General features: G+C 39.6%; 1 protein-coding gene and 1 pseudogene across 3 annotated transcripts in view; one reads left to right on the forward strand and one right to left on the reverse strand.

Moving 5' to 3' along the window:
* Positions 1-17,421, reverse strand: part of SPECC1L (sperm antigen with calponin homology and coiled-coil domains 1 like) — a 121,538-nt gene that overhangs the window by 79,868 nt on the left and 24,249 nt on the right. For all 3 annotated transcript variants that reach the window (XM_045802473.2, XM_087857555.1, XM_087857554.1), the window contains exons 2-3: positions 13,923-14,112; positions 1,486-1,639 (exon numbers count right to left, since the gene is read on the reverse strand). In XM_045802473.2, coding sequence (XP_045658429.1) covers positions 1,486-1,639; positions 13,923-14,075 — 307 coding nt within the window. In that variant the 5' untranslated portion in view covers positions 14,076-14,112. The remainder of the gene's footprint in view (positions 1-1,485; positions 1,640-13,922; positions 14,113-17,421) is intronic.
* LOC123795610 (iron-sulfur cluster assembly enzyme ISCU pseudogene) lies at positions 9,543-10,049 on the forward strand (annotated as a pseudogene).

Genomic DNA, 17,421 nt, shown 5'->3' on the forward strand with positions numbered 1-17,421 from the left:
GCAGCTGGTACAACGTGGTATGGTACCCAACAAATATTTTCTGAGCAACTGAATGCAAGGCCTTAGGCAAGATACTTAAGCTTTAAGCACAGCTCTCACATCTCTAAAATGAGAATAATAGCCTCAACCTCATAGGGCTATAGTGAGGATAAAATAGAATGGTGCCTGGTATAATAGTGCCTTCCTCACGATCATACCACATGACTATTACAACTAACAGGGGGGCGTGATCTGGGATAGAAGGATGAGAGATAGAAGGATGGGTCCACAGAAGATCAAAGTAGGAGAGAGGACAGTAGGTAAACCTGGGCTAGGAAAAAGTCTAATACATACACAAAGGGCTAATGGCCTAAATAATGAATGATAAAGAAGGTCTACTATAATTTTTGCCAATGTGCTTTCAACAGCTGTATTACAAACACATGATCTTGGAGTGCCTAGCTGTCTCGGTCTGTGGAGCATGTGACTCTTGACGTCGGGGTTGTGAGGTCGAGCCCCACGTTGGGTGTACAGATTACTTAAAAATAAAATATTTAAATACATAATAAAAACTAAAATAAATAAATAAAAACACATGATCTTGTGTTTACTGGAAGTTTTTAAAGTTTTTTTCTATATGTGTAAGAAGTAAAATATGATAGCATTATTCCTTGGACTATAGGATGAGTTCATTTACAGACTCCATCAAATCTAAAGCTAACTGCTGCTAATGAATGAAGAATGGTAGAACAGGAGTGAATGTATCCAGCACTGATCATCAAAGGCCGCTAGCATCTTGGAAAGACAGACACCAGAAATGATGCGCCTACTGGTGGATGGACAACTACTATGTATGGAGTCTTGGAGAAAAAAAGGAACCTGAAACTGTCCCATCAAGGCTCTAGATCCAATGACATTAACAGTAAATGAACAAAGGGACACGGTCAAGGACACGAAGGAGACATAACATCAAAATCCAGATCATGGGAAAATATACGTCAAACCACCTATTTTTCTACAAAAATTAAACTATAAGAAAAAAACAGATTTAAGAAGAAGTAACAAGAATTATATATGGACTTTAAGTGAATCCTGATCCACAGACAGTAAATATACATATGCAGTATTTATGAAAACGTTAGAAATTTGAATAAGTATTTCTTTATATTTATGATTTAAGGAATGACTATTAATTATTTTAAGGGCTGATAATGGTATTGTGATTATATTTTTAGGGGAATTCTTATCTTTCAAAGATAATTACATATTTGTGGATGAAATTATAGGACACTTGGAATTTGCCTCAAAATAATGAGGGAAGGTAGACGTCAAGGAATTAAGACTGGCCATCGGTTGACTAAGGTGATGAGTATAGGTGGCTGAAATACAAATACTTTTGTACCTGTCTAACATTTTCTGTAATGAAGGGAACCCCTTAAATACCACAGCACTCTGCTATTCAAACAAAAGAAGCAATTTAACTCTTACTCTGAATGTCACCCATACCTGTGCTGATCTTGGATTTGTTCTCCACGGTGGTCATGGCAGGGGCCGATGCTGAAGACGCTGTGGAAGAGCAGGTGCTTTTCTTTCCTTTAACACCATTAGTCACAGTCACCCCTCCAGCCATTCCAGCTAAGAGGTCATCACTGCTCTTGGTCTAGAAGCAACAGAATATAAAAGCAAACTGATTAGATGAAGCAAGAGTAAATAATATTTTGAGACTAAACAAAGCTCTTGGCTTTTACATTGAATTCAAGATCTAGAGCTCTACAAAGATTTTCTGACAGTTACCAAGCAGCAGTACTTCATACTGCGCTACAGAAAGAGAACCTCTTTACCGGTTTATAAACAATCACACAATTCTTCTTAAAATATGAAAATCACATATGTAATCGAAGACTTTATGGAAGCCTACTGTGTGCCCACATGTGCCAGTCAGTGAGGGACAGGAAAAAGTGAAGACATCCTCTTTGTTACTCTTTCATCTAGGACATGAATTATGAACAGGGATCATCTGAGCGCTATCACATGGACGCTGAGGAAAGTTCTATAATGCCACAGAAAACACCACCCTGCAATTTCGAGAGGGAAATACCACTAAGAACCTGAATTAATCTTTATCGTTTTAAAGTAAATCAGTGATGGAACCATTATTTTGAAATTTATTTTTCTTACCTGACCTCATTTTTTAGTAGTCTAACTTAAGCCAAAATTGAAAGATTTTTTTCTTAAAGCTTAGGTAATATATAAATAAAATCCAGAGAGTTTAAGATTAGAGTGAGGGTTAGCCTAAATGATCACACTACTTGAGAAAGACCCTTTGTAATACTTACTTATATTTTACAAAGACTGAAAAAAATACAAGCTTTTTAAAAAGCAAACAAGCGTCAACTATACTTCAATTAAAAAAAAAAGAAAAGAAAACAAGCACTCTGGATAATGAGATCAGGTATAAAATTATTACTTAAAAAATAGTGAAGAAACCTGTTTTTACTTCTAGGAATGGAAGACCACAGAGGAGTCAAAAATCTCTGAAAAAAAGAAAAACTACTTTTTTAAAATTAATTAATTCATTTGAGAGAGAGAGAGCACAAGTGGGAGGGGCAGAAGGAGAGGAAGACAGAATCTCAAGCAGACTCCATACTGAGATACCAGGATCCCGACAGTAAGACCTGAGCCTAGGGACGCCTGGGTGGCTCAGTTGGTTAAGCATCTGCCTTCAGCTCAGGTCATGATCCCAGCGTCCTGGGATCCAGTCCCGCATCGGGCTCCTTGCTCGGTGGGGAGTCTGCTTCTCCCTCTGCTGGCTCTGCCTGCCACTCCCCCTGCTGTGCTCTCTCTCTCCCCCTCTCTAACAAATAAATAAATCAAATCTTTAAAAAAAGAAAAAAAGAGCTGAGCCAAAACCAAGAGTAGGATGCTCAACCAACTAAGCCACCCAGGCACCCCAAGAAAAACTAGTTTTTAATAAAAAACAACCAAAAAGTTTTGTCCCATTAAGGTGAAAGCGTAAGTTAGCCAACTGATTTACTACTGTTGTCTATCTGGAGCCACGCAACCATAATAAATTCTGAGGCAATCATAATAAATTCATCTCTACAGATTAAAATGCTTCATAAATTACTAATCTCTAAAGTCTCTTCCTGTTCTAAATGTCAGTAGACTAGATTCTGTTCTCATCATTCAATTATAAAAGTTACAATATAATACCATTAGCTAGGTCAATCTGTCTTACTAGAGGTAGAAAAGGATTAATGTTTTAAATGAATTAAACTAATTAAGCTTTGGTAATTTAGGATTGTCACATTATGAAAAATCTAGTTATACAAAGAGGAAGGAGGATACTGCATTAATCATTAAGGATTATTCATATTCTTTAAGACTAGTTCCTGTTTATGAAACTGGTCATCAACTATGATGCAAAAAATTTGTAAATCAAGTTCTACTTCCTTCCTGTCAATTTGTCCCTCAACAATTAATCAGTATATAAACTCAACATACCCATATATTTTCAAATAACCTTTTATATTCCATTAATAGAAGTTAGAATTATCTTTGAGGTAATTTTTCTTCCTCCATAAGTTAAATGATAGTAGTTTACTGGCACATGAATAAACAGTGGAATAGAAAAGAATCAAAAAAAAAAAAAAAAAAACCAAAAAACCCACAACAACTGCATTATATAGACACCTGATTTATGACCAAAGAAGTAGTATAGAAAAAAATGGGTTTTTCAGTAAATGATACTAGGTCAACCACATATTCACAAAAGAAAAAAAAATGAATGAGCCCTATTTCACACATTATCAAAAATAAATTCCAAGGCTTTCTAACTATGATTCAAAATCCTGAATGATGAAACAAAGGATTATTTTGACTACATAAAAATTAAAATCTTAAAAAATTTTAAAAGTCCTGAGCATGATACAAAAATGAGAAACTGGGAGAGTATATTGCAGTATCTTATAAATAAAGGGCCAATATCCTTAATACACAAAGAACTCTTAGAAATCAATGGGTAAGGGGCGCCTGGGTGGCACAGCGGTTAAGCGTCTGTCTTCGGCTCAGGGCGTGATCCCGGTGTTCTGGGATCGAGCCCCACATCAGGCTCCTCCACTATGAGCCTGCTTCTTCCTCTCCCACTCCCCCTGCTTGTGTTCCCTCTCTCGCTGGCCATCTCTATCTCTGTCAAATAAATAAATAAAATCTTAAAAAAAAAAAAAAGAAATCAATGGGTAAGAGACACATAGAAAAGTGAGCAAAATAAACAATCACCTACAATCAATCCACACACAATACAAAAAGTATAACCAGTCTAACTCACAATAGGAGAAATGCAAATTAAACAACACTGAGATACCACATCTCACCTATCAGACCGGTAAAAATGAAAAGTTATCACATGTTCCTTTGTGAAGGATGTGGGGAAACAGGTGCTCTCTTAAGTTGCTGGTGAGAACGCAGCTGGATGTGGCCTTATAAAAGGCATCTGGCAATGTCTAACAGAACTCCATATGCATTTACTTTGTACTCTGCAATCCACCTCTAGGAATTTCACCTGAAGACATACCTCCAATAATACAAAAATACATATGCTTAAGATTACTAAATGCAGCACTGCCTTTTAAAAAAGATTTTATTTATTTATTTATTTGAGAGAGAGAGAGAGAGAGTGTGCCTGTGCACACAAGCAGGGGAGGGGTGGTGGGAGAGGGAGACGCAGACTCCCCGCTGAGCAGGGAGCTTGACACGGGGCTCAGTCTCAGCACCCTGGGATCATGACCTGAGCCAAAGGCAGACACTTAACCGAGCCACCCAAGCACCCCTGCAGCATTGTCTTTAACTGCAAAATATTGGGAACACCTTGAATGCCCATACATAGAACAGTAGCTCAATAAACTATAGTACATCCATACAGAGACACATTAAACAGAATGAGAGGGCGCCTGGGCGGCTCAGTCAGTTAAATGCCTGCCTTCCGCTCAGGTCATGCATGACCCCAGGATCCTGGGATCAAGCCCCACATTGGGTTCCCTGCACAGCAGGAAGCCTGCTTCTCCTTCTCCTACTCCCCCTGCTTGTGTTCCCTCTCTCGCTGTCTCTCTCTCTCTCTGCCAAATAAATAAATAAAATCTTAAAAAAAAAACAGAACGAGAAAGACTGCTATAAATTGGTGTAAAGAAATTTCTAGACTACATTAAGTGAAAAAAAACAAAGTGTAGAAACAGATCTAATTATGACAACTTCTGTGTAACAAAGGGTAAATAACACAATAAATATACATGTATCTGATCATTTGTGCAAAAAGAAATACAGGAAGGGAAAAACAAAAACCTAACCACACTGTTTACCTCCAACAGATGGCTGGGGACAGAGTAAGGAGGAATGAGGGGGAAGGGAGGGGCACTTCTCCGAACACATCTTCTCCTAATTCTGACATGTGGAATTGAACTTTGGTAGTGTTTCACATGCTCGCAGTTAATTAATTAATTAAACAAGGGTAGGGGAAACCCTAAAATGAAACACAATAGGAACAAATGGACCCAGCTGCATTTCTAATAAATAACAAAGCCACACAGGGTGAAGGGTAGAGAAGAATCCAAGTATCCTCTGAAAATAGTATTTTGACCATAAATCCTCAAACTCTCAAGCTAAAGACCAAAAAAAGTATGCATTTTGAACTCTACCTGGTAGATTAGTTTTTAGCAGTGGTATGGCAATTCTGTAACTACTGCCTACATATTCTAGGACTGAGAAAATAAATAAATATATTAGAATGAAAGCCAGATTTCTCACTGTCAGGAGACTAGATTACAATTACAGAAAGTGAAAAGGGTACTCTAAACATTGTCAACTGGATTTGGAAGTAACAGTGTGAACTCACAGGTTTTAATATACATGGAAGAAACAGACACAGAAATTGATAAAGATATGAGTGTGCACATGTGTGTGCACACGTGTGTGTGTGTGTTTCCTCTCTGCTGAGCAGGCCTAAAACAACAATACACTCAAAAGCAATGAACACACCTAGCTTCCAAAGGCCTTATTTTTTTTTTAATTTAAATTCAATTAATTAATATATAATGTATTATTTGTTTCAGGGGTACAGGTCTGTGATTCATCAGTCTTACATAACGCCCAGTGCTCACCACAACACATTCCCTCCCCAGTGTCCAAAGGCTTTAAGTGCTATCCTCCACTAAAAGGAACAAGGCCTTCTTGAAGAAAAGGCTGACTGTGGGCTAGGGCTGGAGAAATAGAAAACTTCTCATGTCAGAAATTAAGGGGTTGCTCAAAAAAGAATAGGAACACTTTGAAAGGACACCAGAGTCAGCTTGAAGGGTCTCCCACTGACCAAATAGGGAACAATATGAGCACCAAAATAAACGATGCTAACCACTGACAGCCCACTGAATAAGAATCCATTGTTCCACACTAACATAACTGAATATACAGATGGAGCAAAAGTGAAAACTCCTTCTTGTAAGTAGAATGCCAGCTACTAAATGTAGAAAGATGATGGAATTCGAAAACTACCACTTGGCAAAAATCATACTGATAACTGATTCTGGAAAGAACAGTGAAGAATTGCTAAAACTAGGGTGTGAAAGTCTGATGCAAAAGAGAATATTTACGAAGTCTCAAAGTACTTTTGACAAGATACTTATGCGTTACAAAAGGAAACAGAGTAACCTGATAGCAAACCAGACACCACCTTAACCAAATTAAGTTAACATCACCAGGAATGGAACACATTGACACCATGTGCTTCTGGAAATGCTGCACCAACGACATGTGGCTTCTGTGGGACTTCAGCCAAAAACCCATAAACCCAACCTAATCTCAAGAAAAAACTGAGAAACCTAAATCTGGAAGATAGTCTACCAAATAAACTGGCCTACGTTCTTTAGTAATATCAATGTCACAAAAGACAAAGACAGAGGAACTATCCCAAATTTAAGAAGAAAAGAAGAGTGTGACAACTAAAAGTAATTCACTATCCTGGACTGAAAGCTGGACCAGAAAAAAATTTTCTTCTTTTTTGCTAAAATGGACATTAGCACAGTTGGTGAAATTTAATTAAAATCTAGAGATGAAAAACTAGCATTTTATCAATGTTCACTCCCAGATTTGGTAATTGTACTGTGGTTATAAAAGAGAATGGAGTGTCTCGGTAGCACAATCGGTTAAGCATCTGCCTTCCACTCAGATCATGAGCTCAGGGTCTGCTTCTCCTTCTCCCTCTGTGCACTCTCTCACTCTCGCTCTCACTCTCTCTCAAGTAAATAAGTAACAATCTTTTAAAAATTAATTCTAGATAGACTGAGGATCTATATTTAGATGTAAATTTATACATGTATATTTAGATGTATATTTAAATGTAAAATAATAACACTCTTGAAAAAATAGGAAACTATCTTCTTGACCTTGGGACAGGGAAAGATTTTATAAACGCACGTACACACACACACACACACACACACCCCTAACCATCAACAAAAGATTAACAAACTGGACTATATTAAAATTAAGAACTTCCATTTATCAAAAGATACGATTAAAGGAGAAAGAGAAGACACAGAGTGGGAGAACATATGTGCAACAGATATAAACAACAAAGGGCTCACATCTAGAATAGGCAAAGAACTGTAAGTCAGTACAAAAAAAACACACTACACCACCTCATACCCCTTTTGATGGCTACTATAAAAAAAAGTGCTGATGAAGATGTGGAAAAATTAAAACACTTGCTGGGAAGAGAATTCCTTGGTGGGAATGGAAATGGTGAAGCTGCTGTGGAAAACAGTTATGGAGGTTCCTCAAAGAATTAAAAATAGAATTACCATGCGACCCAGAAATTCCGTTTCTGATTATACACCCAAAAAACTGAAAGCAGGGCTTCTAAGAGATATTTATACATACATGTTCACAGCTATTATTTACAACAGCCAAAAGTCCACATGGAAACAACTCAAGTGTCCACTGATGGAAGAATGGATAAGCAAAATGTGGTATTTACATACGGTGGAATATTATTTAGCATTTAAAAAGGAAATTCTGGGGTGCCCGGCTGGCTTAGTCAGTGGAGCATGCGACTCTTGGTCTTAGGGTTGTGAGTTCGAGCCCCACATTGGGTGTAGAGATTACTTTAAAAAAATAAAATCTTAAAAAAAGGGGGGGGGTAATTCTGACACATGCTACAGTGTAGATGAACTCTGAGGACATTATGCTAAGTGAATTATGCCAGTGGCAAAAAGACAAATACCATGTGATTTAACTCATATGAGGTACCTATGTAGTCAGATTCACAGAGACAGAAAGTACAACAGTTGCCAGTGGCTGGGAGGGAGAATGGGGAGTTGTTGTTTAATGGGGACGGAGTTTCAGTTTTGCAAGGTGAAAGTTTTGGAGATGGATGGTGCTGATGGCTGCTCAATGTGAATGTATTTACTGCTACTAAACTGTATACTTAAAAATGGTTAAGATGATAAATGTGATGTGTATTTTACCACACACACAAAAAAAGCTGAAAAAGAAAGATAACACAGTAGCAAAATGGGCAAATGATTTGAACAGGCACTTCACAAAGAGGATATCTGACTAGCCGCTAAACATACAAAGTAAGATATGAAAAGGTGCTTAATTCCACTGATAATAATGCAAATGCAAATTAAAGCCACTTCAGACCATTCCTTGACCACCACAGCCACTCCTTGATCTGGGTTGGTGGCTGCAGAATATGTCACTTTGTGGTGATTCACTAAGCTGAACACAGAAACTGTGTGAACTGTTCTGGATGTATACTTCATCAAAAAAATTAAAAACAGGGGTGCCTGGATGGCTCAGTCAGAAGAGCGTGAAACTCTTGGGGCACCTGGGTGGCTTAGTCGTTAAGCATCTGCCTTCGGCTCAGGGCGTGATCCCAGAGTCCTGGGATCAATCCCCGAGTCGGGCTCCTCCCCTGGGAGCCTGCTTCTTCCTCTCCCACCCCCCTGCTTGTGTTCCGTCTCTCGCTGGCTGTCTTTCTGTCAAATAAATAAATAAAATCTTAAAAAAAAAAGAAGAAGAAGAAGAAGAGCATGAAACTCTTGATCTCAGTTGGGGTCATGAGTTTGAGCCCCATGTTCGGTATAGAGATTACCAAAAATAAATAAACTTGAAAAAAGTTTAAAACAAAACAAAAAAAACACAACTCTGTACTTTCCAACTCTTTTACACGAAGCTACTTGCAGGCTCATATCTTTCCATATTTCAATTTTTGTTACACAATTCTGCAAATACATGTGCACTTCCACACATAAACACCCCCATCAACAACAGTTCAAAAAAATTTCTGAAATTGACGAAGGGAAGAGATTTTAGCCTACTTCTTAATAACAAATGCAAAATGCAAATCATTTGGTAAAAACCTTCTAGATACAGGAATGCCTGGCTGGTTTAGTCAGTGGAGCATCCGACTCATGATCTCAGGGTTGTGAGTTCAAGCCCCACGTTGGGTCTACGTAGAGATTACTTAATAAAAAAATAATAAAATTGCTGCACAGGCACAAGCCCGGAAGATGGTGGCGGCTGGAGCTGGCCATCTGAAGCAGGCAGTGTCGGCCCTGCTGCTGCGGAGCCCACACCTGCCTGTCCGGGAACTATCACAAGAAGGTTGTTGATCATTATGAAAATCCTAGAAACTTGGGGTCCCTTGAAGACATCAAAAAATGTTGGAACTGGATTAGTGGGGGCTCCAGCATGTGGTGATGTAATGAAATTGCAGATGCAAGTGGATGAAAAGTGGAAGATTGTGGACTCCAGGTTTAAAACATTTGGCTGTGGGTCTGCTATTGCCTCCAGCTCGTTAGCCACTGAATGAGTAAAAGGCAAGACGGTAGAGGAAGCCTTGACCATCAAGAACACAGACATCGCCAAGGAGCTCTGCACCACCCCCACCCCCACCCCCACCCCCACCCCCCGTGAAACTGCACTGCTCCATGCTGGCTGAAGATGCAATCAAGGCTGCCCTAGCAGATTACAAACTGAAATATGAATCCAAAAAAGGAGAGGTGGAGAAGAAATGAGCCCTTAGCGAAGCTTCCAGCAGGTCATACCTGCTGTCTGTCTACCTGCTGTGCAATCACATAGATGTTTAGAAGCCCCCCAGACTACAGTAAAAGAGCTCTGAGACATGTATAGCACTTGCTGGTTGTGCGGTGGCTCCCATGCAAGCAAAATACAGTTTACTCATTCCAAGTCCTGTGCTTTCTTTCAGCCCACTCTTGTTGCCTTAACCAATTTGTGTATATTTTGAATTGTGTGCATGGCCTCAAAACTGAAATCAGTTACAAAGTCTCAAGTGTGGTAGTCCACGAAGTGCATAAATAATCTAATTTCACCTGAATCTATCCTGGAGAAGACTACCAGTAGAAGGTCATGGTATGATTATTTGATAGAACCACAATTATTGTACATAAAACAGATTTGCATATATATAAAAGAATATACGATCAAAACTAATAATAAAATTAAAATTAAAAAAAATTTTAGGGGGCGCCTGGGTGGCTCACTCTTTAAGCGTCTGCCTTCGGCTCAGGGCGTGATCCCGGCGTTCTGGGATCGAGCCCCACATCAGACTCCTACGCTGGAAGCCTGCTTCTCCCTCTCCCACTCCCCCTTGCTTGTGTTCCCTCTCTTGCTGGCTGTCTCTATCTCTGTCAAATGAATAAAAAATCTTTAAAAAAAAAATTTTTTTTTAAAGAATGTTTAAAAAAAAAAACTTCTAGATACAAATGATGAAATAATACAACCAACGTATCCATGCTTCTCATGGTAAAATCCAAGTTTCATGGTCTGCATCATCAACTCAAAATTTAAGGTTAGTTTTTAAATTCTGCCTTTCAAGTTTCAGAGATGGATTATTCATTCAATCATACGGTTAACTAATTTTCATACTGAAAAGGTATGATCACAAATAATCATTGACAGTCATCAATTACTCAGATAGATTCTAACTGAAGTAACTGATATTTAATAATTCTCATCTATTAACTTTTAGAAAAAACTATTCTTGGGACAATGAAAAAGTGTATTACTTCTACAAGGATTAACCAGGAACCCCTGAGCAGTGTATGAAACCTGCAAAGTGCAGGCCTATAGGAGACCATCCTTATGCGGCAACTAATCCTCTCTGCTCACTGTGACAAAGAATTAACCATACAAAGGTCCCAAACCAGACGTCACAGCTACTCACAAGAATGGGAACAATTTCCTCAAAACTCACTGAAAAACAGTAGTGCTATATTTTATATTTACAAAAACTCCAATAAGCACTGAGATGCTCTCATGAAAAAGGTCCTTTCTCCTACACCTCAACTAGATCTAGCCTCAAACAATATTTGAAATGAAAGAGGTAAAGAAATGTATATCCCCACACCCGCCACTATAAGAAAAGTGGTGAATACTGAGCAGTGACAGAGACACACATGTGGGTGTCCGCATGAATGGGTGAGTATGTGCACGTGGTGTCTATATGACTAAAAGCCAAAAGCTTCATTCATCTGGTTAGTCATCAACGCTCCATCACGGTTACAGAATTCAAGTTGTGGGAAGTGTCCAAATGCTAGAGAAGCACAGTGAAATATGAAAACTTAGGAAAACAAAATAACACTTAAGTTGGTGGGGTCTCCAAGCCCTTTTGATCTTTTCAATTTTTCTGTTCATTTTCACTATTTTCTTTCCTTCTTTGTCTTCTCACCTCAATTTCGAGTCAGTGCCTTTTTTCTTCTCCCTTCTTATGTAAAAGCAATTGCTTCAGTCTAGATAAAGTGTTCCCAAATAGTTTCACTTCTTCCGAGACCCTCCTCACTACACACATACACACATCATCCCTACTTAAATGAACCAACAAAGGACAGACAAAGCTATGGACAGAACACATGTGCTGGCCCACAGCAGACAAACAGCTGTTTTGCTTTACAACGAAAAATTACTCACTGTTCAAAACCAAACTACCATCAACTCCAGATACAGGCCTCAGAAGATCTGACATGCCTGTTCAGGGCACACGTCATGGTAAACCTTCAAAGATCCTGCCTGCCACTGATGAGGAGGCAACAGAAGAAAAGCAGTAGAACACATCCAATGCCAACAACCTGTTCTTCCAGTCACGTAAATAACAGGTCACCCAGTCATCACACAGGCACTCCGCTCTGAATTCACCCCCAGCAAGTGAGTAACCAGTTAGGTCAGAAAATGCCAGCGATCTTACACAAAAGAGTGGCAACATTGCCATCAAGGAAGTAATTCAGGGTGTTGATTCAGACTAACGGAAGTAGGGCGAAGGTCTTACTCCTGGTACCATTCTCTGGGCCATAGGATGACACCCAGCAGCTAATCAAAACTGTAGCAAGGAGAAAATCTGGGGGCACCTCCAAGCCCGTGGAATAAGTCTGGGTTTAGTTTTGACAACCCTGGAATAGAAAAACCAGCATTTCCAGCTAGATCTTTCAACACACATAAGGAAGTCCCTCCTCAGCTGTTCCTTGAGGCGCTTCTTAAAATAATTAAGCCACAATCTATCAAAGCCCTGACTGGACAAAAGGCTTTTGGATGGATCATGTTTCAAACACTGCTTAGTTTCTCCCTGTGAGACTAGCACTAACCCTCTCCAGGTTTTCTCCACAGAGTCAAAGTTGCTACTCAAAACACAAAATTCCCAGGACAAACAAGCAAAGAACAAATAAGTGGATTCTGCACTAAGAAAGACTAGAAGACTGCGGATCTCTGTGCAATGTATCTAAGATATGACCAGCAGAAAAATGGCCTGGAGTCATCTTGTCCCTTGGGTGGTCCAAATCAACACAGACACTGAGAGCACCCACAGAAAAAGACTATTCTTTTCAGAAATCGGTGGTGAGCCAGTAAAAGTTTCCAGAGATAATCAATAAAAATGCTACCAGGATACCTGGGTGGCTCAGTCAGTTAAAGTCTGCCTTCAGCTCAGGTCATGATCCCAGGGTCCTGGTATTGAGCCCTGAGTCAGACTCCCTGCTCCATGGGGAGCCTGCTTCTCCCTCTCCCTCTGCCCCTCCCTACTGCTCGTATGCTCAATCTCTTTCTCAAATAAATACATAAATAAATCTTTAAAAAAGAATACTACTGCCTGTCATTTACGAAGCCCTTGCTGTGTGCCAGACTCTGAGCTAACCACTTCCATACATTCCTCATTTCATCCTGATCATGGTGCTGTGAAGCATATGCATACAAAGCCAGGGGCTGTCTGCTTCTGAAGCCCACAGCCATCATCCCGTACTAACAAGAACTAAACCAGCCTCGAAAAGAGTGTAAAGAAAACTAGTTATGCTCTAAGTTAATATTGCCCAATTTTAACGGGTTTAATACGGGATCAGTTGTCAGAAAAAGAGTAACAGTTGATGGGGGTGCAAGGGGGTGGAGTGGGAATAAAAATCCCCCACCTGGGGGTTTCAGGAATGTTCTCACTGGTCATCCTTTAAGACCTACCACACATGCTCTTTTCGTAAAACCTTCCCAGGCTAACAACAATGTTTTCCTGAAATGCTTACACTGCCCTCCTGCTCCCCCAGGGAATCTGACTTTTTTGCATGTGTATTAGTTACGCACGTATGTGACAGCCTCCACCCGTTACACCACAAGCTCCCTGAAGAAGGACTCTAACTTCAGCTCACACCGGCACAAGAGCCTTGCACAAGGCAAGTGCTCAATGATGCATTTCATAAACAAGTCTACTATTTGGTTCCATTTGTAAAGCCAGACCAAACACGCCAAGTCTACCACACTGTGAACTCTTCAAAGGCTATGTGTTCCCAGCACCAGCAGAGGGCAAACCCTAAACAATGTTTATTTAATAAATCAAACATTATATTAAGATTCACTCCTAAAATCCATCACATATTCAAACATTGCCACGTTCATACCTTTGACAATGATGCTGTTGTTCCAGGTTTTACGAGTTTGCCTCCTATAGATGCTGAAGAGCTGTTCTCAGGTTTAGTTTTTTCTACTGTCTGCGTTTTGCTTATCCCAGACACCTTAGGCACTGAGCCAACACTCCTGCTTGCTTTCTTCATTCTGGGTTGCCTCTTCCTGATGCATTTACAAACAAATCTGTGGAAAGAAATGACATCATACTGAGAACACAACTGGAAGAAAGCTCTTCAGAAATCTCTTTCTGAAAAATTTTACCATGCAATAAATAAAAATATTTGGAAGCTAGATATTGATACAGAAAATAAAAAGTTGAAAAGCTCTTAGACTTGTTAATCAAAATGCACCCCACGTTTAAGGCTTCCTCCTTGAATATGACTAACTTCAAACTATTTTGTGCATTCTAGTTCACTCATTAAAAGGAGTATCTTAGGGAATCTGAGTGGCTTAGTCAGTTGAGGGTCTGACTCCTGATTTTGGCTCAGGTCATGATCTCGGTCCTGAGACTGAGCCCACATCCAGCTCAACACTGAGCCTAGAGCCTGCTTAAGATTCTCACTCTCCCTCTCCCTCTACCCCTCCTCCCCACCACTCACAGGAGCACATGCACTTGCTCTCTAAGGAAAAAAATAGGAATATTCTAGAAATCTAATGGAACTGGCTAAATACAACACAGCACACATTATCTTTAGCATTTAATAAAGAAATAACCATCCTGGCATTTGAGAATTGGCCACTCTGCAGGTATTTAAGGGTGATCATATTTTCCAAATTACCCAGCATAGTCCTAATTTCAAATATCTGCTGTGATAACCTCACATAAGCCAGGAGAACATCCCAGAAACTCCAACATTTAGGATCTAAATATATTTCCCAACATATCTCTTTTATCAAGAGGCAATATCAAAATTCCTTATCAGAACATAAACTTCAGGGGCACCTGGGTGGCCCAGTTAGCTGGGTGCCTGCCTTCGGCTCAGGTCATGACCCCAGAGTCCCTGGATGGAGCACAGCATCGGGCTCCCTGCTCAGCAGGGAGTCTGCTTCTCACTCTCCCTCTGCCCCTCACCCTGTTCCTGCTCTCTGTCATGCACTCTCTCTCTCTCAAATAGATAAATAAAATTTTTTAAAAAAGAACACAAACCTCAATTTTTTGGTTCAGAAAACAAGGCCATCTCTATGCCTGTAAGGAATGTGCAAGTCTACCACCTAAACAGCTCATGCTTGATTTCATAGCTTAGACGACTTGAAATACCACTGGCAGCACACAAAACTGCACCCAGATAAACCCTTAAATATATCTTTATTGACTAAGCTAGAAAAGCAATCCCTACAGTAAGTAATATCAGGGTTGGAAAGATGTCACAGACCGGGCTGGCTTTCACAAAAATGAAAGCCTATTTGAATGTAAGCAGTTTTGTGTATGGTGACTCTGAGAAACCACAATGAGCATAAAAAGAGACTGTTCTATTCTGTGAAGATTTCTAAACACTAATAAAAATAAACTTACAGAATAACCTTTTGGAAAAGAAAAGGCTCATCCCAATAGCCTTAATGAGTACTTTACCTACACTGAGCTCAAACGCTCCAGATTTATCTTGCCTTGACATTATACAAACTGCACCAACAGGTTTGGTGGCAGGAACAGTGAGACAGGGTGAAGGGGGCTCTGCTCCACCCCTCAACATGATAAAAAGAACGCTGTTATTAACAGCAACCAAAGCACAGTGAAACCTCAGCACCAAGTCTACGCTTTTCTCACCTACAGAATGAAGGAATGACACTGGGTCCATCGCTAACTCAAAGTACTGTGGAAAAATCTAGTTCCTAAGAACATTTCCTTCAACTTTTCACTTTCCCTTTTTATTTACCTGCTCTTTTCTAAGTCTCATATCTTGTAGATGGCTCCCTGAAGTTTCTTTCTTCTCTTCTCCAAATTCCACTCCCGCACTCCTTTCTACACCACTCATTCCCTCTACCATTCTCTGCCTACTCATCCAACTCCTGCCAGAGTAACTCTTCCTAAACAGGCACCATCCAATAGAATTCGCTGCAACGATAAAAATGTTTTATGTATATCTGTGCTGTCCAATACCACTTTTGGCTACTGAGCACTTAAAATGGGGCTGGTGTGACTGAGGAACTGCATTTTTAATTTTATTTAATTTTAACGAATTTAAACTTAAAGGTACATGGTAGCTACCATACGGGACAATATAACAGATTGTCCCTTTCCTGCTGCTACCATTTAAAACATAATGAATTACCACTTTTCACCCACTAGGATGGCTACAATCAAAAAGATAGGGGGGTGCCTGGCTGGCTCGGTTGGTGTTCAACTCTTGATCTTCGGATTGTAAATCCAAGCCCCACATTGAGTGTAGAGATTACTTAAAAAAAAAAAAAATTCTAAAAAAAAAAAAATAGATAGTAACAAATGTTGTAAAGCATGTGCAGTAATTAAAAACCTCACACACAGCTGGAAAGAATATAAAATAGTGCAGCCGCTTTGGAAAACAGTCCAACAGGTCCTCAAATGCTTAAACATAGTTACCATGTGATCCAGCAAGTCTACTCCTGGATTTATACCCAAGAGAAATAAAAAACATTTGTCCACAAATTTATATACAAATGTCCACAGACACATTATTCGTAATAGCCACAAACTGGAAACAACACAAACAACCTCAAAAAATTCTCCCAAATTAAACTATAACAGAATTCTTTGTGGATCCAGAATTCTTACTGGATACATATTACTATCACATAGTTCTGTTTACATGCCTTCTGCATACAAAATAATTGTTTCAATTCCAAATGTCTATCAACTGATAAATGGATAAAAAATGTGGTATATTCACCCAATGGAATATTATTTGGGCATGAAAAAGAAATGAACTACCAATACATAGTACAACCCTGAAAACGTTAAACCAGATAAAAGACACCAAACACAAAGAATCATGTATTCTATGATTCCATTTATACAAATTGTCCAGAATAGGCAAATTCATAGGGACAAAAGTAAATTAGAGGTTATCAGAGGTTAGGGTAGCAGAAATATATACTGACTGCTAATGGATACAGGGTTTCTTTTTTGGGATGAAACATTCAGAATTAGATTGTGATAATGGTTGTAAACCCTGTGAATATACTGAAAACCACTGAATTTTACACTTAAAAATGAGTGAATTGTGCGGCACATGAATTATACCTCAATAAAGTGGTTACAAAAACAAAAACAAAAAACACCTGGGGAGCCTAGCTGGCTCAGCTGGAAGAGCATGAGACTCTTCCTGTAGGGGTTTTGAGTTCGAGCCCCAAGTTGGATGTACAGATTACTTAAAAATAAAATCTTAGGGGCGGCTGGGTGGCTCATTCGTTAGGCATCTGCCTTTGGCTCAGGGCGTGATCCCAGAGTCCTGGGATCGAGCCCCACATCAGGCTCCTCCGCTGGGAGCCTGCTTCTTCCTCTCCCACTCCCCCTGC

Source organism: Ursus americanus, chromosome 30 (genome assembly GCF_024610735.1).
Source record: "Ursus americanus isolate L20-20 chromosome 30, mUrsAme1.1.p, whole genome shotgun sequence".
Classification (NCBI taxonomy): Eukaryota; Metazoa; Chordata; class Mammalia; order Carnivora; family Ursidae; genus Ursus; species Ursus americanus.